The following is a 23496-nucleotide window of genomic DNA, read 5'->3' as shown; positions in this document are numbered from 1 at the left end:
AAACAGTGCAAAAACCCAGTTTCCAGTGTCAGCCATGCCCACCCCCCACCCCTAGGTCACCTCCCTGGCTGGGGGCCTGACTCTTCCTCCCACTCAGCAGCCCCTCCCCTCTCATGCAACCCACAGGCCTGGAGGCTCCATTTCCCTGGAGTGCCAGATCCCAGGGGGCCTTGGGGGAGGAAAGAACTGGGGGGGGGGCGGCCCCTGATCCGCCTGGCCCCCACCAGGTCTCCAGCCATGGCACCAGGTACCCCTCTTGGCTCTCAATAACCCTTTCCTGACCATACTACTAGCCTGGGGGGCACTGATCTGGGGGAACCCTGTCTGCACCCCTCTTTGCCCCGGGTCCGGCTCGGGGCTCTCCTCACTGAGGTTGGGGGGTTCCCTCCCTCCCTCCATGGCGGGGGAGAGTGGTGTAATCCCCAGATTTAAATACCTTAATGAAAGCAGGGGATGGGGGAGGAAGGGGCTTTAGATCTAATAAATTATTAGCGTTTTTAGTGTCCATGTGGGGGGGTGGGGGGTTGGGTGGGGGCAGGGCGTGGCCTCCAGGGCCCCTCCCTCCCCTTACTGGTGAATCTCATTCTCTATGAGGCTGTCCTCATAAGACGGGAAGTCTGTGTCCGTGAGGCCATCAGGTGGCATCAGCAGCTCCTCATCTTGGGACGAGGACAATGGGGGCTCATCCCCTGAGCTTCCAGGACCCCCGTCCCCTTCCCCGTCCACCTCTGAGTCCTGCAGCACCTGAGCGATGTATTTCTGAAAGGGGGAAAGAGTAGAGGGTGAGGGTGGACAGCTGCTCCTCATGGCGAGGGGTTGGTTGGGGGATCTCGGTCTCCAGGGAGTGGGACAGTGATCTTCCTTCCAGGGAGAGGTGGGCAGCCCCCTCAGTGAAGCCAGATCTCTCCCTGCCCCTGGGGTCTGGAATGGGCTTCACTTTCCAGAGGACTAGTGGAACCCTCAACTTAGGATTGCGCTTCAATTAGAGGCTCCTCCCCATCTCTGGCCATGAATTGGGGCACTCACCGCAGATTTGGGGACAGCGGCAGCAGTGGGGGGGCGTCCATTGCTTCTGGCGTCCACAGTATCTGTCTCCGTGTGCTCAATCTTGAGGGGCCCAGAATGAGTCAGAGAGTGGGGAGATGTCCTTGCCTTCAGCCGCAATCATGACCCTGCACCCTCTTGGCACCCTTGTTGCCCTTGCCCTTAGCTCCCACCCATCCCCCTGCTCCCCTGCACCCCCGTGAGCTTTTGCCCTCAGCCAGCCCCTGCCCCCCTTGCCCCACACCTTGTAGTTGTGGGCACTGAGGTATTTGAAGTGTCCGAAGCAGACGTGGCAGAGACAGATGACGATGGTGATGACCAGGACCACGAATGTGAACATGGACGTGGGGGCTAGGAACCCTGGTGGGGGGGGGGCAAAGGATGGGGCCGCCACCTCTCCTCTGGGCACCCCCCCCTTTTGCTACCTCCCGAATGCAATCCCACATTCCCACGTGCTGCGGCTTCTCCCAGGCTCCTTGCCTGCGGCCCTTGGCCATCAGGGACCCTCCCACGGCTTGCTCTGCCTTGACTCTGGATGGTGGTCCCCCTCCCCCAGCTCCCTGAGGTATGTGTGTGTGCTGGGGGGGTGGCCCTCACCCGTGCGCATGGTGGAGAAGAAGAGCAGCCAGAAGAGGCAGAGGATGGGTGCGGCCACCACCTGGTTCACAGCCCCTGAGTGGATCTTCTTGTCCAGCTTGGCCGGCAGGTAGGCGTAGTAGAGATTGTACCTGTCTACCAGGTGCTTCAGCAGCATGTACATGAGCCCTGGGGGAAGCCACACGGGCCCTGACCTCGGAACCCACGCCACCGGGCTGCTGTGGGTCCGTCACGGGGCATCCCAGTGCTACTGGGATCGCCGAAGGGCTGGCCTCCCTCCTCCTGCCCCGGCTCCAAGCCCATTGCAGGGTCCCAGACGGTTGCTTCCTTAGCTTGCCTGCTCTGCTCTGCAGCCCCTCACTAAAAATCCTGCTATTAGAAGTCCATTTATTTGGGTCAACAAGCTTCTTCTCCAACCCCTTATTGGTTTGTTTTTCTACCCTGTCCCTAAACACATGGGTATAAATTAGGTGGTAAGTTCCATTTTCCTGGAGGCTGAGGGACTGGGAGTTTTCAAATGAGGACAAGGAGGTTAGTTTGGAGCCTTCAAGAACTAAGGGAGGTGGTTAAGGGGTTAGGATGTTATGCAGGGGAGCAGAGGTCACTGGTAGGGCTAGAGTTGAAGAGAAACTTTGCTAAATTTCGGAAGGAAGAGGGACTTGTCCAAGACACCCAGTTCAGTTACAGGGGGTCTGCGAGTGGCAAGAGTCCCACCCCACCCTGGAATCCAAAAGTCTTTCCTGAGCTGACGGGACTGTCCATGTGTACCCGAGGGTGCTGTGGAGGAGTTCAAGTGTGTGTGCAAGTGCGCACATGTGAACACCTCTGTGGGTCTGTGATGTGTGTCCGAGTAGGTCGGCTGAGTGAAGGCAGGTGTGGAGGCATATGGCCATGTTGGGGGACTTTGCCCGGGGGCCTGGCACACCAGCTGGGGCCAACCTGAGCTGAGATGGCCTTCCCCCTACTCCCCCCAGGCCCGGCCCCAGACTGAGGCAGGGACCGGGCGGGAGGCCCGAGGGGCCGGCCTCCCAGCCAGGACCCTGCCCACTCAGGGCGGCCTGCCCTACTAGAGTGAGGCGGGCGAAGTCCTGGGTCCCCCCGAGCAGGGCCCAGGTCCCGGCGCGGCGGCGCCTACCGAAGGGCACGATGATGGGGCAGGTGATACTGTAGGTCATGACCACCGTGAAGACGCACATCATCCAGGCGTAGGCTGCGCCAAACTGGAACTCGTAGGCCTGATGCTGGGGGGGAGATGGGCAGGAGGGTGGCTCAGGGAAGAGAAGGGCAGACTAGAAGGGCACAGGGCAGGTGGGAGGGGGCAGGGGGCCAGGAACGAAGCCATGGGGAAGAGGAACCCAATATCCAGGGTGGGGCAGGACAAAGCAGGTGGGAGAGGGGCTGTGGCTGAGACAGAGGTGAGGGTGGGTACAGTGATGGGGCATGGTGGTGGGGGGGGCCTTTTAGGAATCAGGGGCTGTCAGGTGGATAGGCCTGGGAATGGGATGCCCAGAGACCTCATGTGAGGTAGGGCACAAGGACCCTAGGTCTAGGGACCCGGACCTCCCCCAACTCCCATCAGGACGCTAGACTGTCAGAGCTGGTAGGTGCCTTCGGGGTTCTCTATGTCTGTCTATTGCTGCACATATGGGTAAACTGAGGCTCCAGATTGGAAAGGGATAGCCCAAGACCACAGAACTGGGTCCTTCAGGTTTCAGCACCCCTGTGTCCCACAACCTAGCCTAACTGCCACTGTTTCTGCTTGGGCCCACGAGGGGGCGCTGCGCGGGCCACCGCGGCCCCCAGACGGCCGTACCCGCTTCACGTTGCGCCTCTCCGCGGCAGAGCGCGCTAGGCAGAGCCGGATCATGTACATGAGCAGGCCTGGGATGCGCAGCAGGTCCATGGCGTTGCCGATAAAGGCTGAGGCAATGACGTAGTTCACGAAGAAGGCGCCGTTGTCGGGCAGGAACACGCACCTGCAGGCACCAAGTGCTCCAGCACTGTACCCTTGGGAAACCCGGTGGCGGCCTGCCCACTGCCAGCAGGGAAGCACACCACACCTTTGTCCCTCCTTCATGTGGACACCCCAGCTCAGCTCTCAGGCACCTGTGCCCCAGTGCACCCAGTGTGTGAACCCCAGAGGCTGGAGTGTCAACAGACTCCTCCAACACCCTCAGCGTGAGTAGATACAACCTGGAAGTGTGAGCTCAGTGGTGTCCCTAGGACTTGTGCACTATAAGACCCAGGGAGAGAGCTCCACAGTTCTGGGGCCACCGGCATTCAGGGTGTGACCGTCTGAGATCTCCACGGACAACCCCCATGAGCTCCTAAAAGATCCCCAAGGGCATCAGCCCTAGGAATGCCCAGAAAGTACCCCTTAGACCTTCAATTCAGCCATTGTTATTGCCCCCAGAGTAATATTAGCCCCAGACACTTCCAGAGATCCTTGCTCAAAGATCTTTGGTGTCTTTGTCAATGCCTATGACAGCCCAAGTGTGAGCCCAAGATGATCACAGATAGCCTAGAGCTAAGACCCCTGGAGTTTGTGTCCACATACACAGATATGCCCCCCGCCCCCAGCCAAAGAGCCTCATACGGCTTTCCAGAAAAGGTTCTCCATATAGAACTCCACAGTCACACCTTTGGATAATGAAACGTCAGAGGTGTTCCCAGAATCTGTGTCCGACAAACGTCCCAGAGTATGAGCCTCAGAGCTCCCTGTCATACTCCAGGGTGGGAAGCCCAAGAGCCTTCCACAGATACTCTGAAGTGTGGGCTCCGGAGCCCTTCAGGGGTCTACCCAAGTCACTCCCCAAGTATGACTCCTACTATAGACACCTCTTCAAACCTCCTGAGTGAAACTCGCTTCCCACAGTTAGTCCTAGAATCCGAGCTCTAGAGACGGTCAGAGAAATCCCCCAGCATGGGTCCTAAAGCCCCAAATAAACCTTGAAGGGGACCTCTAGAGGGGCTCCCGGAGAACAAGCCCCAACACAGACCCCAGGGACATCTCCCATGTCTATACCTGTGACACTGTGTGCAAGCTTTGGGGTGACCCTGCCACCCCCTATAAGCCCCCTCCTCTTTCTGGCAGTGGGCGGAAGTGGAAGCTGCTGCAGCCTGCCATGGGGGAAGGCCGTGTGTCTCAGGCATGCCCACCCCTGCCCTCCGGTCTCTTTCCCTGGGGACCCAGGTCACTCACTCAAACCGAATAGCTGCCTCGGCCAAGAATTTCTTGTCAAAGAGCCAGCGGAAGAAGAGGTCCAGGCTGGAGAGGAGTGGAGAGGTGTGGTGGGGGGATGGAATGGCCCAGAACACCAGGGGAGAAGGAGTCTAGCCTATGAGCCTCCGGGGATACCCCGCAGATGTGGGTTCCCCACCCCACCCCCTCTGTGAGGAAAGTGGGAGCCTGACCCACTCCCCTTGCCCATCCTGCAACAACCCCTCCCCCACCCCCAGCTCCCATCCCATCCTCCGCCACCTACCTGCTCAGCCCCAGCGAGGGCAGGAGCAGCACCATGAAGATGAGGAAGGTGTAGCACTTGTGCATGGTGGTCCTGTTCTCCCCGGAGCTGGGGCAGGGGGCACAGGGCAGAGGTCAGCCGCAGTAGCCCCCATGCCTGCGCCCCTAGCCAGGATGGGATCACAGGAGGCTCGGCTGGGATGGGGGCCTCCCCCGGTGAGGGGCATCCCTCCCCAGCGGCTCTGGGGCCGCCCAGGGCGGGGGAGGCAGAAGGGGAAAGGGCTGCCCAGTGGGGCTGGGCATGCACAGAGTGCAGTGTGTGTGAGGTGTCTCACCGTGTCCAGTGAGCTTCGAAGAAGGCCGAGTAGTAGACGATGGTGGGGAGCAGGGCCGAGAAGCACCACAGCAGCAAGGTGGGGAAAAACTGGGTGATGATGGGGTTCTGCAGCGGGGCACAGGGGGTCGTTTCAGGCAGGCACAGCCTGATGGGCCCCCATCTAGCTTGCTTTGCTTACTGGCCCCCTCCCCAACTTAGCCCCAGGCCCCACAGCTCTCAGGGTCCCAAGACAGAAGTCCAGAACCTGTGGGGGCCAGGGTCTTATGAATAACATCAGTAGTTAGCATTTGTTGAGTACCTACTAAGTGCCCAGCATTGATCACGTGCTTTACGTGTACTGATCCTCGCAACAATATTACCCCATTTTACAGATAAGCAAACTAAGGCAGGAAGAGATTCAGTAGGTTACCCAGCTAATAAAGAGTGAAGGGGAGTAGAATTTGCACCCAGCAAGACTGGGTCTTCCATATTTTGCTATTATCACTCGGTGATTTTCAAACTGTCTTCCTTTGGACGTTGAGACTCTAAAGGAGCTATGCTGTGTGCGTGGCAGGAGAGGTGAGGGGAGAGCTAGTGGAAGTGACTGTCACTCTACAGTCATCTGAGAAGCCTTGCTCTTCCACACTGGGTTTCACCTAAGAGTCTTTTTGATAAAGGCACCAGAATCTGAGTTCGGAGGCCAGTGATATAGTCTGGACCTCCATTCTTCTGTCACAGAGACTGGGGATGTGAAGGGACTTGCCTGAGGTCACATGGTCAGTTAAAACTGGCCCTGGGAGCTCTCTCTTCCCCGGGTCTCTCTAGATGTGTGCAAACCCAAGGGTGGTCTCTGCTGGGGGAAGGAGGCAGGGAACCCGAGGGAAGTTCCTAGAGGGCTAGGAAAGCGGAACAGAGGCCAGGCTGGGCAGGAGGGCACTCTGGATTCCCCCTCTAAGAGGGGTCCGAAGCCTGGCATTCGCGTCTCCTGACACAGCATGGAGGGGTGGCGCGGGGCATGGGCCTCACATTGAGGTACTCTACGGGCTTGGTGACGTTGAACTTGTCCATAGTGGTGATGATGATGGCCGGGGTGGTGAGGAAGAAGAGGAGGATGAAGAGGACGACATTGATGACCAGGCAGCGCAGCCACCAGATGAAGCCTCGGATGGACAGGTGCTCCCTGGGAAGGTGGGGGAGAGGGTCATGCCGGGGACCGCATGCTGACGGTTCCCGGTGACACCTCCCTTCGACCCCCTGGGCCAGCAGGCCCCACGAAGACTGCCCCTGCCACCCCCATGCTCACCAGTAGATGTTCTGGGGGTCGGGGGCGTATGACACGGTCCAGTTGGAGATGTGCAGGGACTCGCTGCAGGACGAGGAGCGCGGCTCCCCGCGGCAGGTGCAGCCCTGGCACTTACACACATTGAAGTCCTTCAGGATGCTGGGGGACAGTGGGCACTGGTCACCAGGGCACCAGCCACTGCGGACCCCACTGCCAACAGCTGGCCGTGAGCGTGGGGACCCAGGACTCCCAGCCGGGCAGTGGGGGGACAAGAACTGGACTGGGTGGGCAGGGCAGGGGCTCACATGGCAGTGATGGTCTCATTGTGGAAGGTGACAAAGGCCATGCCAAGCGGCTTCTCGTTCACCTTCTCCTTCTCTCGCTTGTAGTCCTCCTTCAGCTTCTGCTCCAGCTTCGTGTAGTACTCAATGGCCTCCACCTGCCGGGGACAGGCGCAGCGGGTGAGGCAAGGGCTCCGGTCAGAGAGCCAGGCTGGGCTGGTCGCCACCATGCCCAGCAGCACTGACCCTGGGCTTACTACAGGCCAGGCACTGCTCTAGGCTTTCTAGGTGTTCACTCGTAATCCTCACAAGCCTCAGGTAGGTACGATTAGCCCCATCCTACAGATGAGGAAACCGAGGCACAGAGCAGTCAAGAAACTCGCCTGAAGTCACAGAGCTAGTAAATACAGCACAACACTGTCCTCCTGGCTGACCTCTTCTGATGTGGCCCCTGAAAACTCGGTCCCTGGAGGGACCCAATAGTGGAACTGGAGCTTCAAGGACTGTAGGAACAGGTGGGGACTGTGAGGGAGGGTCGCTCCCTACCTCCAGCCCCTGGGCAGCATGGCCTTGCCTCCTCAGGGGGTCTGTTTGCCTTTGGTGTTCTTTATTTATTTTTGAGGAGAGAGAGAGAGAGAGAGAGAGAGAGAGAGAGAGAGAGGAGAAAGGGGCAGAGAGAGAAGGGAACAGAGGACTTGAGGCAGGCTCTGCATTGAGAGCAGTGAGACTGATGTGGGGATTGAACTCACGAACCATGAGACCATAACCTGAGCCGAAGTCAGACGCTTAACTGACTAAGCCACCCAGGCGTCCCCTACCTTTGGCGTTTTATGTTTAAGGTCTGTGTGTGTGTGTGTGTGTGTGTGTGTGTGTGTGTATGTATGTGTGTGTGTGTGTTTCTGTTCCCGGGGTCATGGGACATCACCTGGAAGGTGTTCATCTCTACTGTGATCTGTCTTCCTGAGGTCTGCTCAGCCCCTCCCCATGTCCACCAGAGCTCTGGGGGCCTGAGGTCACCTCCTACCTGCTCACAGCCTCGCACCACGCAGCAGCAGAGGTGGCCACAAGGCTTGGGGTTGATCATGGTGGGGACATTCTCCTTGCTCTGGAGGTTTGTGAAGTAGAGCTTTCCCCGCTCGGCCTTCTTCCTGTGGGATCCAAGCGCCCAGTCACCCACCCCCCATCTGGGCCAGGGATGGCTGGGAGGGTGGGCAGGGAGCCCAGCTGAGAGGTCGTCTAAGTCCACTCCATGAGGACAGGGGCGACCTTTCTCTTGGGTCTGCTTAGAATGCATGGTTCGGATATGTCCCCATTCCAGGGTCTTCCCGCCCATCCCCTGAGGGCCGGAAGTTCTTCCTATAGTCTGGCCTAAGGTTTTCATACTGCAGCTGAAGAAGGGTGTGTCCTCGGATGGGGTGGGCAGGGTGGGCCCCTTTCCTCTTGCAACAAACTCTAACCTCCAGGCCTTGCTCTTTCCAGAGCTGAATTGACAGGTGATCCAGGGGTTGAATTAAAATCAAATGCCCTGGGAAACACCTGGAAGGGGAGCGTGTGGCAGCCAAGATGCCCTCCATGATAGGCAGGGCCCCCCAGTGTCCTTGCCCCCCATTACCTCTCTGCATCGAGGAACATAAGGCGAGCCACGTTGTAACACGGGCGAGCTTCCAGAACCGTGCAGTTGGGATAGGCCTCCCTGAAACACAGGCCACCATCACCTCCTGTGGCGACCCCCCTCCGCTGCCTGCCCCCGACTTGCATCCACGAGCCCACCACCTTGAGGACATACACCCCCAATTCAAGCTCTCTCTTTCGGGTTTACAAAAATGGGAGCTCCGTGAGAATGAAACTTGGAAATTCCTCCCCATGTTGATATGAGCAGCAGGAGGGAGCCCGAAGGCAGGGGGGGCCAGGAGCACATCCCGATGGTAACGGTGACGGGGATGCGAGTGTGCGCCTGCATGGTGCTAGGGGAGGCCATGGCCGTGGTCTGATTCTTGTTTGGAGCTGTGAACTTGCAGTTGAGAGAAACGGCTTCTACTCACGAGTTGTTCTCTTACCCCGGTTCCCAGAATAGCTGGTCACAGTCCAACACTTAGCCTCACCAAAGAACCGACCCCGACCAACCCACTGCCCGGTCTGCAGATCCGAGATTGCCCCTCGCCTTGCCCTGGAACCGAGCAGGGAGAGACTGTGCATGCCTCTCGGTGCTGGTACGTGGCAGGACCCGAGGGGAGCCTGCCGACTGAAGGCACAGCTCCTCCCTTCTCATCGCACGCTGCTCTCTGCTCCCCAATATGGACTGAGCCCCATCTTTTAAAAGATTGTTGAAACGAAGAACCACCAAGTGTTAAAGATGCACAAGGTTTGGTTCACAGATGCACAAGAATTTGCAAACTTCAATCTGGGATGGGGTCCTTGAAAGAACACTCCAGACGTTCCCCCTGACACTGTGATGCTCCAGCTATTTTAGGGCTCCTCTGTGGAAGGGCCTAGAGCCCCGTGGCAGGCTGAGCCCTCATCCTCACCTGACTAATCTCTAACTCCTTAATCCCTGCCATGTAGGCTCTCTGATATCACATGCGGGGTATGCCCTAATTCTGCCAGGTCGGGCCTCTAATTCAGACAGAGCCCAGACCTGGATCACACGCCCTACTCATCACCGTACGCTTGGGCCTGGGCCAGCGACATAGATGTAGTGGATATTCACTAGACATGTGCTGAACGAATGGACCGATGAGATGGCTGTTCCCTGATGCTCACCTCCTTGACCCCAAAACTCCATTTAGGACCACAGTCTCCCCTACCCCTGCTTAGAAGCTGACCGCTGAATTTTAATCACAGTCTGCTTCCCGAACAAAACCATAGACTGACCCCTGAAACGGACAGCCTGAACCACGAGCTCCCCACACACACCCATCCGGCCCGGTTCTCCTTTGTCTCCCTGGTAGGAAGCTCATAGTAGGTGTACAACAAGCATGTGCTGATTGGATGTCTAGTTAGTGGGGTTCGCTTCCTCACTGTGTGCAGGGCCCTGTCAGGTTGCTCCTCCCACCCCGCGCCCCACTGGAAACAGCACCCCTTCCTGACCGCCTCACCCTGTTCCTCTCCTTGCTTTGGTTTTCCCCTTGGCACCAACCCCTACTTGACACAATGTCTGTTACTAGTTTATTTGTTTATTTTCTGTCTCGCCCACCAGAATGTGAGCACACAAGGGCAGGGGCTTTTTATTTTTCTGTTTATTGCCATAACCCTAGTTTCCCCTTCAGGGCGGGCGCCTAGCAGGTGTTCAAGAAGGATTTGTCATTAGAGGACTAGCCAGTACAAGCTGACAACTGATTCCGACAGGACAGTGATATTAAGATGTCACCTAATTCTAAGCACACACTGTCCTTAATCCTGACTCAGACTGTCCCCTCGTGCCGAGGACAGCCAGGACTCCAGACAGGATCCCGAGTCTCTCTCCCATTGACCGAGCATGAGCTAATGTTGACTGCTGTTTTCGAACTCCTGGGAGGGCAGGGCCTGCTTCTAATTATTCATGCTCGGGTACAGAAAGTGATAATCAGGGCATGTTGAGTACATGACTGTCCGTCCGCTGATGCCAATCACAAACCACCTGCGACAACGCGGTCTGCCGCCTGAGCCTGGCCAGACACTGACTTCCAGTCCTGTTCTGATCCAGAACAACTGGCTTCTGATCCAGGCCGACTGGCAGTGGATCTGGACCTCACTGAGTCCTGATCCTGAGCAGAGACTGAGCCCTGATCCAAACTACCGGTGTTCCTTATTAGGACCACTGGCCAAGTCCTAACGCTGGGCACAGACTGGACTCAGATCGATCTCGGATCAGACCCTGGACCAGCTCCTGACGCTGACCTTCGCCCTGTGAACCCCCCGAGAGCTCAAAGAACTTTCATTCATTTCTATGGTCCTAAGGCTTAATATCATTCGAGAAGGTAGGCTGAGCGCAAAGATGAATGTCTGACAGGATCCTTCATCCAGGACACATACTGCTCCGGCCACCCGGCACTCTTGGAGGTGTGTATTCCCCTCCCGCTCTGAGACAGAACTCCAGAGCTGAACAGAGCCTCCGAGAACATGCAGCTCAGGTCCCCCCAGGGTCCCTGAGGAGCCACTGAAAGCTGAGAGCTCCTCCCTGCCAGTCTGCACACAGAGCGTCACACACAGTTTTGAAGCCATACACCTCAAAGGGCCCATGGACCCTGGTCATCAACCCATGACCCAGTTCAAGCTGAGAGGAGAGATGGAGTGGGAAGTGAGAGAGAGGAAGGAGGGGATGTGACATCCACTTCCTTCTCTCACTTTCCAAGTATTTCCTGTATTTCCCCTGCTCTTAGGGGGCCTATTACCCAGCCCCAGTGCCAGAATGCCCTGGAGCCACCTAACTCTTAAGTGGTCTAGCCTCCACCCCGCTGCAGCCCCAGGCCTCAGCCAGATGGTGTGAGGAGTCTGAGGGGCCTGAAAGGCAAAGAAGAGCCCATAGAACCTGGGGTCAGGGGGGAGGAGTGGCCACTCACTCAAAATGCTTCTTGATCTTCTCTGACTCGGCATATTTGGAGATCCCATTGATGAAGAGAGTCCGCTTCACCTGGGGGTGAGAGGGGAGCGGGTGTGCCTTGCAGAGGAGGCTGGAGAATGCCAGGAGGGCGCGGGGAATGGTGGGCCAAGGGAAGCAGCCCGGTGGGTAGGAGGAGCCCTTTGGGAGAAGCCAGGTCCCAGGGACAGCAGGGGAGTGTATCTCATTGAAATCAGGCAGCGAGCTTAACAAAAGAGGCACTGGGCGCCTCGCTCCGAGGGATCAGCTCCTGGGTCAGCTCCGCTCTCGCCCTCTCGAGGGGTCCTTCAGGGGGAGGGAGGGGTACTACTCTCTGACCCTCAGGCCACGAAGCGGGCCCGTGGCTGCTATGGGGTGGGCATTCAGTACTGGGCTGGTGGATGGATGTACACAGGCAGGGAACATCGATATGATAGCACCAGCACCAAGGTTTCCCGAGGGCCAGGCACCGCCTGGTTTCCACACCTGTCCCCTTCCTTAGCAAGGTTCTGCTGTCGCCTCGTTTTAAGCGAGGCTTAGGGAGGTAACTTAACTTGCAGCACAGGGGCTCTGGAGCTACTGAACCAGGACGGAAACCCAGGTGGCCTCACCCTGGCACGGACACCCCCACACGGACACCCCCACATCCCCGTAGGGCCCTGAGGGGAAGCAAGAGGCTGGGGGCGGGGCAGGCTGGCTAGGGCTCCACTCACCAGGTCGTCCTCCTTGTAGCGCATCTTGGAGGTGTGTCTCCGCATGCTGTAGACCGTGAGCAGCAGGTACAGGAAGGCGAAGGAGGTGTGCAGCCATAGGAGGTTGTTCCTGGGTGGGGCAGAGGGGTGCCCGGAGCACTGGGGCCGGGAGCATGCGCAGACAGCCCCCAGCCTCCCAGGGTGAGTTCAGCCCTGGTTCAAGGCCCTTCTACTGCCAGTGGCCTCCCTCACAGGGCAGGCCTCCCACTTCACGTCGTCCAGGCCCCAAGATTACTCCACTATTGCCAAAATGTCCGCAAGAGGTCATCTCTCCCTGCCCTGCCCACTGGCCACACTGTCCCCGAACCACCCTTGCCATCCATCCCTGGCCTGAGGTCACACAGCAGCTTCTTTCTCTGGTCATCCCCCGGAACCCCCAGCAGACATCCACCTACTCTGTCTCCAACCCAAGTCCCCAGGGCCCTGCAGCCACCTCTCCCTGCAGTGCTCCCCCTCGCACCCCTCCTCATCACGGCTGGGCTCTGACCTCGCCTGCCGGCTTCCTGATCTTACCCTGATTTCAGGTTGGCAATGGTGGTTCTCCCGAAGCTGTAGGCATTGTTCTCTGAGGAGGAGGGAGAGGATGATGCCGGGGTCAGGGCATGTACCCTCCTGGCCCCTCCCCTCCCTTCCCCGCCTAACCCATCCCAGCCCTCACTGACCCAGCAGGTCCCCTGAGAAGTTGACGGGCAGCACGATGCCCACAGAGAGGACGCCCACGACGACCAGCAGCCCGATGATGTGCCGCTGGAAGGACAGGTAGTGCACCGCATCGCCCCCACATTTGTCCCGGATCTCGTCATCCCTGTGGGTGCGGGGCGGCAGAGGGATCAGCTGAGGACCCGGTGGCACAGGGGCCACAGCTTGCCTGCCTTGCCTGACCCTGCCCCCACGCCCACCCTAGCCCCTGCCAGTCTGGCAGCAGAATGGGGGTGGACTGGGGTCTTCAGGGTCCCCTATTACTGGGAGAGGAGGGACGAGAAAGGGAGAGGGAAGGGGAGGATGCAGGGAGGAGGGGAGGGAAAGGAGAAGAGGAGAGGGAGGAGGGGAATAGAGGGGAAAGGGGAGACCGCAGAGAGGAAGAAAGGGCCAGGAGGAGAGGGGTTGTGGAGAGGGAGGGTGAAGAGGGAGAGAGGAGGGGTTGATGGAAGACATCGGAGCAGCAGGGAGGACGAAGGCTGGGGGCACCGCAGCACCTTGTGGGTGCTGGAGAAATACCTAAGTGGTGCCACTGGGGGGGGTGTCCTGGGGGCCAGGGTGGTGACCTGTCCAGGCCTCCGCCTCTCTCAGCGCTCACTGCCTGCCTGCTGCACTCTGGCTCGGCCTCCTGACTTCTGCCTGCCGGATACAGGCTCCTGCCTGTTGCTGGCTGGCTGCTCCCAGCCCGCCTGCTGCCCCCACCCGCTGGCTGCCTGGAGGCTCTGAGGTTGGGGGGCTCTGGTCTCTGCCCTCACAGGGTGGCAGGGGTGCAGACAGCTGAGGGCAGAGCAGGCCCACCAGGTGGGGGGGGGCGGGGCATAAAGGAGATGGCGGGGTAAAGTGAGGCCAGCTCAGGGGACAACAGAGGCCAGGACCCCAGGGCCCGGCCTCCTGGAGTGGGGAAGAGGGTGCTGGGCTGCCTAGGAGCGCTAAGGCCCTCAAAGCTGCTGGCCTCTGGGTTTTGTAGGGAAATGACAGGTTCTGAAGTTTTTCTTTGTTTCTCTCTTTTCTTACAGCCTGCAGACTGTTCACTTACTTTATCCTGAAGATGGCTGTCAGCCAGGAACAGAAACCCTGGGGGGACAGAAGGCCATCAGCTGGAGCCCCCTGCCAACCCCAACCTCACCCCCCCTCAAATCCTACCCTCCCCATTCTCATCATCGCCTCCAGGCTGGGGCTTACCTTGGAACAAACTTCCACACCCCCCAAAGAAAGTAGCTCATCCCAGAGTGGGAGAGGGAAGATGCCTCAAAGAAAGGGACTGAGGCCGAGCAGAGTGATCTATGGATGCTCACTCCCGGAGCTACAGACCCCCGTCAGGGGCCAACAGGGCAGGGCAACCAGAGGAAGGCCTGTGGCTGTGTGGGTCAGGATAGGGAAGGGTAGGCTTCAGGGTTCTAGGAAAGGTAGTGGGAACCTCCAGACCCGGAGCTAACAATAAGGGTTTGCAACATGGCTGCCTACAGCAGAGGGGCAGTCCAGGCTTCCCGAGTTCCTGCCACCTTTCTTCCAGGACATCCTAGAGGGACCAACCCCCGGGGCCCTGTGAGCTGCAATCTCCCACCCTCCAGCCCCCAGGCCAAACCTGCAGCAGAGATCCCCCTAAGAGCAGGGTGGGGCCAGATGGGGAAGGGGGAAGGCCTGGCAGAGAGAACCATCCCCCACCTTCCTACCAGTGGAAGGTCCAGGCTTAACATGGGATCAGGGAGAGGTGATTTCCAGTTAAGATGCAGGACTGTGCTGCCTGCTGCCAACATCATCTGAGTCTGGGGACCATCAGGACACCTCTGGCGGGCAGGGGTGATAACTCTGCTTGGCCGCTTACTGGTGTGAGTCCCACTCAGGAGGCTGCCAGCCTCCTTCCACCATGGCTGCTACAGGAGCTGCTGCCCCCCAGGCCACCCAGCCCCAGCTGGAGGCCCCAGGGCCAGCCTAGTGCCTAAAGATTAGAGTTCTGACAAGGACCCACACCCCGGCAGAATGACAGGGGCCAAGCTAACCTTGTAGTACTGGGTCTGACATGCATGAGGGTCTGGGGACTGCTAGGAATCACCTTATCTACAGGGACTTCTATCACTCAGCTCCAACCCACAACTGGTGACCCCACCTAGACAGGGCCACCAGCCTGCAACCTCTGAGCAACACAACGAATTCCTGGTTTTGCTCAATGTGGCAGAAAGGCCTGCTAGTACTTCTAAAACCCTAAGGAAAAAGGAGTCCTTGGGATTAATGGGCGCAGAGCTGTACATGGTACGGGGTGTGGGATTCATGGTGTTAGGTTTGTGCTGACTTGGAGGCTGGCATGGAGCACGGGGCAAGGCTGGGTGGTCATCCTGTGGCTCTTGGACAAGCACTGTCCTTGCTGAGAAGGCTACATTCCATAGGTCCTTGACTCTCTATCACTGAAGGCTAGGGGGCTTCTGGGCCCCCGGCCCAGAGGAGGAGTGGGTGGCTAATGAGTCTGGGGGAGGGCACTCACATTGTCTCTTTGGTCAAAGTCCACGGAGCTGGAGACAGATGTGAGACGCTCATACCGGTCATGACTGTCCCCGTGCATAGCTGAGGCCACACTGAGGGTGAGGAGGTGAGAGATCAGAGAGCTTGGTGAGTCTGAGCTCCTGGGGAGTGTGGCTGAAGTGGGGGGCTCCCACTCCAGAGCTCCAGGGGCTAGACAAGGCACAGAAAAGCGCAGAAGCTAAAGCGGGGATGAATGACTGCCTTCTCCCTGCCTCCCTTAATTCCACCTCATCCCTTCAGGGCGCCTGGAGGGCACACCAGTGCAGGGCAGTGAGTGAAGGGAGAAGGGTGTCTTCATCTTTACACCCTGAAGTGACAATGTGAGCAGGCCCTGCAGTTCTGGAGGAGACCAGCAGGGGGAGGGATGGGGGGGGCAACAGAGCCAATATTTTGCAAAGGGCAGCAGGGAGCTGAAGGAAAGGATCGACTAGGTGAGCCCCAGAAGGGCTGGAGGGATCAGGGACTGGGGGATGCCTTCCAGGTGGGCCCCTACCCTCCCTCTTCCCTGGCCCCAGCAGCTGCTGCAACTCCAATGCCAGTCCTATATAGACAGAGACAATGATGTGACACAAAAGGCCAGATGTGGGGCTCCATGGGAAGCCCCCTTCCCAAGGCCTCCAGAAGGGGTGAGCAGGGAACCCTGAAATTGAAGAGCTAGTTGTTAGGGGATGGCAAGCCACTGGTGACACCCAATCTTGTCTCTGGTACCAAAAGATGAATGTACTCTTAAGTTTCTGAGAAGACAGGCCCTCCAGCCTGGCCACTGGCCATTGGCCACCGCAGAGAGAGCTGGACACGCGGGGAGGGGCTTCTCCCAGGCAGGAAGCCAGAGGGAGACATAGGGGAGCAAGGCAGAGACAAGTTGGGAGCCCCCTGCTCTGCAAAGCACACCGCCTGCGTTAGTCCGAAACACGAGCCTGCAGAGGAGAAAACTGCAAAGAGAAACCAGTGACGAGGCAGGAAGAGAGAAGAAGCAGGAGAGAAGAAAAGAGAAAGCTGGTTTAGTGGGGATGAGGGGGCAGGTGCCCCACATACTATTCCTGTTCCACTCGCTCCCTCTCCTGCCGCCGCCGAAGCCTGGGGACAGAGAAGAGACAGGGTTAACAGGGGAGAGGGGAGGGTCCCTGGGGCCTGGCAAAGGACAGAGACCCAACTGTAGGCCCTCATGTCCCCCATGCCTGCTCTGGGACTGGTCCCTCTGCATCCCCCTAACAAAGGGGGATGAGAGAGAGCTGGCTCTTTCCTATCCCCAAGGAGTGATGGGTGTGTGTGAGTGTGTGTGTGTGTGCAGGGGTGAGGGAGAATCCCAAAGCCTTACCTGTCTGCATCTGTCACCAAGGCCAGCCGCCCGTAGTCCCACGCCACCTTCCGGAGAATGGAGAACAAGAACAGCAGGGCCTGGGGGCAGAGGGAATGGTTAGCAGGTAGAGAGACCGCTGGACTAGCCTGGAGGGTGGGGGCAGAGGGGCTGGGATCGGGTCTCAGAAAGGGCTGACCCTGGCTTGGGTGGGTGAATGGTCAGAGGCTAGGCTATACGGATGGCTCCCGTAGTGAAGCCTGGGGAGTCAGAGACCAGTGGAAGAGCAGTGAGAGAGGCTGGGGTTAGCTAGCCAGGTACAGGGTATGGATGTCGGGCTGGGAGGCAGGGGGCGTGCGTGGGCACTCACAAGGAAGCACATGAAGTCAAGAGCCAGTACGGTGGGGACGCCCCCAAAGGGCAGGCCCTGCAGAACGGTGCTGCGGATTCGGGCACTGTAGCAGTAGTCCTTGGGGTTGCTGTTGTTGAGGGCTGTGGTGCCCAGGGTGGCCAGAAGGAAGGGCAGCATGGCTGCTACTGCCGCATGGTCCTCCTGAGCAGAGAGCACAGGGATCGGCTGGGCTCATGCCCTATCCCCCTCATGGCTGCCACCAGGAGCATGGGGAGAGAGAGCATGGGGAGAGGGAGCAAGGGCAGATCCCACCCGCCTCCCCCGCTGCTTGGGTGGGTAGAAGCACTGTCTTCCAGAGATAAGGGCCTGTGGAGGGGAGAGTTGAGTCACATGGATTTACCTTCATGGTTCTAAGGCTGAGCCCCCACTCAGGGTCTGGGGAACTTGGCCCAGATCTGGAATGGGGAGACTGGTTTTCCTAAGGTGGAAGTTGTGAGTTGCTACTGTCTACCTCCCAGCACCTCCACACACACACACACACACACACACACACACACACACTCACTCACTCACTCACTCACTCGCTCACTTTCATGCTTGCTTTCTCTTTCTCCCTCTCTGTCTCTGTCTCAGGCAACTGAGCATGAGGAAAGATGGGGAAAAGTCTTAGGCCTGAGGATTCAAGGCTAAAAGGTGGGGTCTGGAGGCCAGGGGAGGATGGGCCAGGAGCCAGCTAGTTCATCCTGATCTTCCCTTTCTGCCTCCATTACAAAAATGGCATGATTTCATTTGCATAGAGATTTCAACTCTGTTAATTACTTTCTCAATATATTGACTTCAAAAAAAAAAAATGTTCAGCTTCAGAGCTGGCTCTCTGTCCTCAGAGTAGGGACCTGAGGATGAGGTCAGAGTGGGAAATCAGTTAAAAAGTTAGGACTTCTGGGTTTGCGTTATCTGCCTGGTCCCAGTCACTCCTGCCAACCCTCATTCCTTTTCCCTGCGTTGGAAGGAGCTCCTCCCTTCCAGCTTCCTCACCTCTCCAATTATCTCAGCACAGGGGTCACCTGAGTGGTGTGCGAACTACAACTCCCAGAGTGCCCTGCTCCTGCCTCCGGAGCAGGGCAGGCTGGGAATGCCGTGCCCTCCAGCGAGCTTTTCCATTGGCAAAGGAAAGTGAGTGGGCAGGGGCCTCTAAGCCTGCCCAAGCCCCCTGCAGCCAGAGTACTGCCCTCCAGCCCGGTTCCCTGGGCTGCCTGGCCCTCTTCAGTCTAGGTGGATGGGGTGGGTAGGAGGAGGGAAGGGGCAGCCAGCCCGGATACCTGGGTTCTGGGAGTGCCTGGGGACGGAACCTAGCAGGGCTCTGGGGAGGCTCCTAGGGTGGAGAAGTGTGGCCGAGGCATGCTGCTCCACCCCCGTCCCACTGGGGGCCCCTGGGGGCCCCATCTGCTGACATCACTGAAACTCTGCCTGGGGCGGGGGCCGGGGGGTCCCCAGGGAAGAGAGGAAACCAGACAAAGAGAGAGAACAACAAACCTAGAATCAGTGACTGTAACTCTGGGAGCAAGCTTCCTCTAGCTCCTTGGGGGTGGGGGGGACTTAGAGGGTTTCTCCTGCCCACAGGTCCCGGTTTTCCCCTTCCTAACATTTCAGTTACAGGGGAAGAGGCACCAGCTCTCAAGTGGAGGGGGAAGCTGTGGTTGTTTATACGTTTCACTTGGTCCCAGGGAGTCTCTGAAAAGCCTGTACTAAGAAGGCTAAGGCAGTGACTGCTCACTGTGTTGTCTCCCTCTTCCTTCCAGCCCAAGTGGCCTTAAGAAAACCCCAGACCCCACTAATTTAGTAATTCCAACAGGCGCCATTTATCGAATACCCACTGTTTCAAGAATAATACATACACGATTTCGTTTAATCCTCGACAATCCTGAGTTGGATATTCTTGCCATTTTAAGATAAGGGCACAGGGGTTCAGAGAGGTTAAGTAACTTTCTCCAAGTCACACTGCTAATACAATGATGGAGTTCAAACCTAGGTCAACTTCCTTCTAAAGTGAGAACACTGTTCAGGGCACCATGTTTTTCTGATATGCCTAGAACAGGACTCTGCAGAACACAGAAGCTTCATAAATTCTCATTCTCCAGCAAGAGAATATCAGAGCACTATGGGAATGTATATGTTTAGGTGTGCAGACATGTGTTGATGTGTCTGTATGTGTGTTGGGGGTGGGTTGGACACTAGTCTGTAAGGTGAGATGTGTGAGGGTGTGCCTAGAAGCTTGGATATGTAAACATAAGGTGTGTGGAACACTGGGTACCAGGGTTAAAGGGGAAGCTAAAGGTAGCTACAGGTATCTTGGATCTTGGGTCTGTGATGGTTGGGGGCCCTCTAAATTAGTGCGCCCGCAACTGCAGTCTACTCTAGCAATCAAGACAGCCCATTCCCAGTTTTTGCCTGTCTCTCTCCCCAACTCCAAGGCTCCAACTCCAGACCAGAATGTAATGGGGACAAACCCCCGGAGCACCACATGCCGCAGCCCCGCCTCCCATCCTGTCCACACTGAAGAAAGGTGGAACATTCTAGGAGCTTCTGCATTAAGGGGACCCCATAGGGTGGGTGAAGGTCCAGGTAGATGTTTAGTAACTGAAATATGGTGTCCATCTGCTGCCTCCCTCTTTAGAGTCACAACGCACTCCCCTCTTCATAACTGCATTGGCCTTATCCTTCACCCCCAGGAAGGCAGGGCATTTCCTGGATCAGATCCCTATCCCCTCTTTACAGGGGAGGAAGTGGGGGCCCAGGCAGGAGAAGCTACTCACAGGAGGTGACAGGGCAGGTAAAGGCTCTTCAGGCTCATTTGGTTCCTCTTCCTGCACTCCTAATTGTGGGGGGTGATGCTCCAAATTGTGGGGGGTGGGGTTGCTGGGCTGAACTTCACCTAGGGCAGCTGCTCAAAGCTTTTAGTGAAAGCAGCTAGGAGGATGGAAGAAACTGAAGTGGGATATTTGGGCGGGCAGAGGAGGTGAGGGGGCAGTTCATCCCCCGGGCCAATGGTATCCTGGGATTTCTCTAGTCTGACATTGAGACTTCAGCTGGCAGTATGCAGAGAGTGGCGGGGAATTTTATTTCTAGCTGTCTAAAGGTTGTGTTACCATTAAAAAGTGGGTGCATGGTGAGGGTCAGGGAGTTAGAAGGTAAACGTTTTTTTCTTCCAGAGTCACTTGGTAAGATTTCATTTAGTGCTTGGGATCCGGAAGGCTGTGTGGTTTGAAGGGAGGCGATGATGATAATGGAGGCCAGCTCGGCTACTATGTAACCTGGGCCTCAGTTTCCCAAACTGCAGCAAAGAGGTATTAATATCCTTGCTCTATGCCTCCAAGCTTCATAGGGATGGGCAAAAAAAGTATCCACAAGTGAGGATAAAAGTAGCAGGAAAAGGGGTGTCTGTGTGACTCAGTCAACTGACATCAGCTCAGAACTCTGAGTCTGTGAGTTCAAGCCCCACGTCGGGCTCTGTGCTGACAGCTCAGAGCCTAGAGCCTGCTTCGGATTCTGTTTCCCTCTTTCTCTGCCCCTCCCTCACTTGTGCTCTGCCTCTCTTTCTCTCTCTCTCTCTCAAAAATAAATAAACATTTAAAAAATGTTTAAAAAGTAGTGGGAAAAGAATACATTTATCAAATATTGATTTCACTCTTCTTTGAGCCAGGTGCTGTTCTCAGTGCTTTACACATGTCAGCACATTTACTAGCCATCACAACCCTGAGAAGACACTGAGGCAAAGAGAGGGTGCATAACGTGCCCCATGTCATACAACCAGGCTGTCGTAGATCCAGATATGGACCCAGGCAGCCTGGCTTAAATGTCTGCTCTTGACCATGGCATGCTGCTGCCCTGGCCCAACGGAGAAGTGGCTTTCACGAGGGACGTGGGAGTTAGAGGGGCTGCCCGTTCCAGCTCTGGAAAAAAGCCATACCCTTTTTCTACCTGTTTCCCTTTCTTCTTGCTTGTGGCTGCCAGACCCGCCACTCAGACCCTGGGTTTCTGACTGCAGGTTTTGAGAGCGATGCATAGGACAGGCGGCCGAGCCTGGTGGTTAAGAGCTCCGGCTCCATCCAGGGTGAGACAGATCTGGCCGCTGACCTGGGCAAATTACTTCACCACCCTGGGCCTCTGAATTCCTTCACAGTAAATGGGAATCATAATTCAATTGTGTGGTTGTTTTGAGAACTAAACAAGATGACTTATGTAAAGATCTTAATACAGTTCAAGGCACATGATGGGTTCTAAAAATATTAGTTACTGTTATTAATAAAGTGTTGGCATAAAAGGGGTTGGTTTAGTGGAGGAAAACTGGTAAAAAATCAAAATAAAGGGAAACAGGCTTTCATGTGATAGAGCCCCTCAGTCAGGGTGGGCTTCTTGTTTAGATTAAAGAGTTTTACATGGCCTTCAGGACGCTGCCGCTGAGTGACAGGGAGTGTCCCCAAACGCTTCAAACATACCCAATCCATCTGCAGCAGGCCAGAAAGGTGGGGGCCCAGGAGGGTGATGCTATGCTAGGATGGGTCAGAAGTTCAGAGAAGAGAACCCGTTATTGATCAACAACCAGGCAGGGTGCCAGGCTCTTTACCCGTGTGATCTAGTTGATCCTCACGATAAATCTTGTAAGGAGGTGGTAGTAAACGCACTTTTTACTTAAACCTAAGGTTCAGACAGGTTAAGCAACTTGTCAAGGTCACACAGCTAAAGAATGGCAGGTCTGGAATTTGAACTGAGGTCCCCAAGACTCTGTTATAATTGGAGGGAACTTGTAGGATGTCCAAAAGGGGGAGTTAGCTACCCAAACTACCTTTAGCTACCTACCACCTGCCTTCTGCCTTGCCCCGTCCCCACCCACCAACCATAGGCCAAGACTGAGTTGGGTGAGCCAACAGCAGGCCCCAGCATGTGCCACTTGGAGCAAGCCAGGGCCTGGACCCTCTGGTGCCCTGGAGGACAGTCCGCTGCCAGCACAACCAGGGCTGGAAGTCTGGTAGACACTCCCACTCCTCTCCTCTCATGGCCTGGGAGGCAAGACTGGGGGTCCATACTCAAGAGGGGTGGAGCACAGCCTCATTTTCCCTGGGCAGACCCAGGGAAAGGGTAGAGAGTAGTATTGGGCAGAGAAGCCCAGACCCTCCTGCCCCGCAGGGAAGTGGAGTACTGAGCAGCCAGAGCTCCCCCCTCCAGGGGACCCAGGCAGGTGGCAGCACAGAGCCCCAAGGGCAGCTAGCCCCTCTGACCTCTCCTCTCCACTTCCCAAGCGTCCTTCTCTTCTGAGGAGCAAGGCGCCAAATCTGTGGGACTGTCCTCCCTAGACGGTCAAGAAGGCCAGGAGGGACAAAGCGCGCCCCCTCCCCCCAACAGGGCCTTTGCCCCACTCCTTGTTCCGCCTCCAAAGCCTTTCCCCACCGCACCCTCCAACGCAGGCCCGGGCGGCTCATGAATGAACTGCACTGTGCGGGGCGCAAGGAGAGGACACGCTCCCGGGGCCAGTCGCCTCCCTAGCCCGAGACCAGTCCCCAGACGGGCCGGGGGCAGCGGCCGGCCTCCAGCCAGCACCCGCGAACCCTGCCCTTGTCCGAGCCCGAACCCCTGCCCCGGGCAGGCTTCGGGGGTACTCGGCCCCGGAACAGGAGAAAAGATAAAAGAGACCCAGGGCATTGGACTTGGCGACCCTGGAATCCAAAACTCGGGGGCGGGGGCGGCAGGTTCCCCACAGCGGCGGCGAGCTGATGGGGGCGCAGCTGGAACCCTGGAGGGGCATGCGGGGGACACACACCTGGACTGGGCAGGTGGGTGAAGAGTGGCGCTTGGGGGCCGGGGGCGGGGGTCCCACCCCTCGGAATCTCCCTAGGGGTGGGAACAGACGGCGGTGCACATCTGGACCCTCGGCAGGGGTCAGAGGACTCGCATTTGGCTCAGGATGGTGCGAGGTTAGGGGCAGCGCGCGGCACCACTGGGTCCCGCGGGCCCGGGCACCTTTGGGTCCCGCAGGAGGTTGAAGGGAGGGGACACGTAGCTGAGTCCGGGGTTTTCTTTGGGTGGTGGTCCTCAAAGAAAGAGAAAGGGTTGGGGAAGGGTCGCGTACTTACCCCCAGGCGCAGACTCCGCTCCGGCTAGGAGCCCCGGGTTGGGGCGGGGCGGGGCTGGGGGAGGGGGAGGGGGAGTCGCTGGGCGGCTCGAGCTCCGGGCTCCTGCGGCGGCCGCGGCAGTGTCTGGGGGAGGGGGAGCGGGAGGAGGGAGGGGGGGATGAGGAGGGGGCGGGGCCACGCAGGTTCCACCCCCCACGCCAGAACACGCAAGGC

General features: G+C 57.7%; 1 protein-coding gene across 2 annotated transcripts; it reads right to left on the bottom strand.

Annotated features, from left to right (window-relative positions):
• Window positions 1-10: 10 nt before the first annotated feature.
• Window positions 11-23372, bottom strand: TMEM63B (transmembrane protein 63B). Of its 2 annotated transcripts, XM_029943607.1 has the most exons (24): window positions 23284-23372; window positions 17174-17356; window positions 16825-16904; window positions 16542-16583; window positions 15469-15559; window positions 14026-14063; window positions 12953-13095; window positions 12804-12855; window positions 12252-12360; window positions 11522-11592; window positions 8596-8676; window positions 8008-8131; window positions 7008-7141; window positions 6724-6861; window positions 6447-6600; window positions 5440-5546; window positions 5127-5213; window positions 4844-4909; window positions 3455-3617; window positions 2777-2882; window positions 1642-1809; window positions 1289-1404; window positions 1027-1107; window positions 11-759 (listed from the first exon to the last, which is right to left on the bottom strand). In XM_029943607.1, exons 2-24 carry the CDS (start codon window positions 17330-17332, stop codon window positions 568-570), a joined length of 2502 nt encoding a protein of 833 aa, XP_029799467.1. In that variant the 5' UTR covers window positions 17333-17356; window positions 23284-23372; the 3' UTR covers window positions 11-567. The 2 variants fall into 2 exon arrangements, with proteins under 2 accessions (XP_029799467.1, XP_029799468.1); XM_029943608.1 differs by lacking the exon at window positions 16542-16583.
• Between the last annotated feature and the right edge of the window lie 124 nt (window positions 23373-23496).

This window comes from Suricata suricatta, chromosome 7 (genome assembly GCF_006229205.1).
Source record: "Suricata suricatta isolate VVHF042 chromosome 7, meerkat_22Aug2017_6uvM2_HiC, whole genome shotgun sequence".
NCBI classification, from domain to species: domain Eukaryota; kingdom Metazoa; phylum Chordata; class Mammalia; order Carnivora; family Herpestidae; genus Suricata; species Suricata suricatta.
The sequence above is the reverse complement of the archived record's forward strand: the minus strand, read 5'-3'. Positions and strand labels throughout refer to the sequence as shown.

Excerpts from the sequence above, each read along its gene's own strand:
- TMEM63B (XM_029943607.1), bottom strand. The coding sequence starts at position 17,332 with ATGCTGCCCTTCCTTCTGGCCACCCTGGGCACCACAGCCCTCAACAAC. Across the intron at positions 16,584-16,824 it reads TTGGTGACAGATGCAGACAG|GCTTCGGCGGCGGCAGGAGA; the intron begins GTAAGGCTTTGG and ends CTCTGTCCCCAG. Across the intron at positions 1,108-1,288 it reads TCAGTGCCCACAACTACAAG|ATTGAGCACACGGAGACAGA; the intron begins GTGTGGGGCAAG and ends GGGCCCCTCAAG.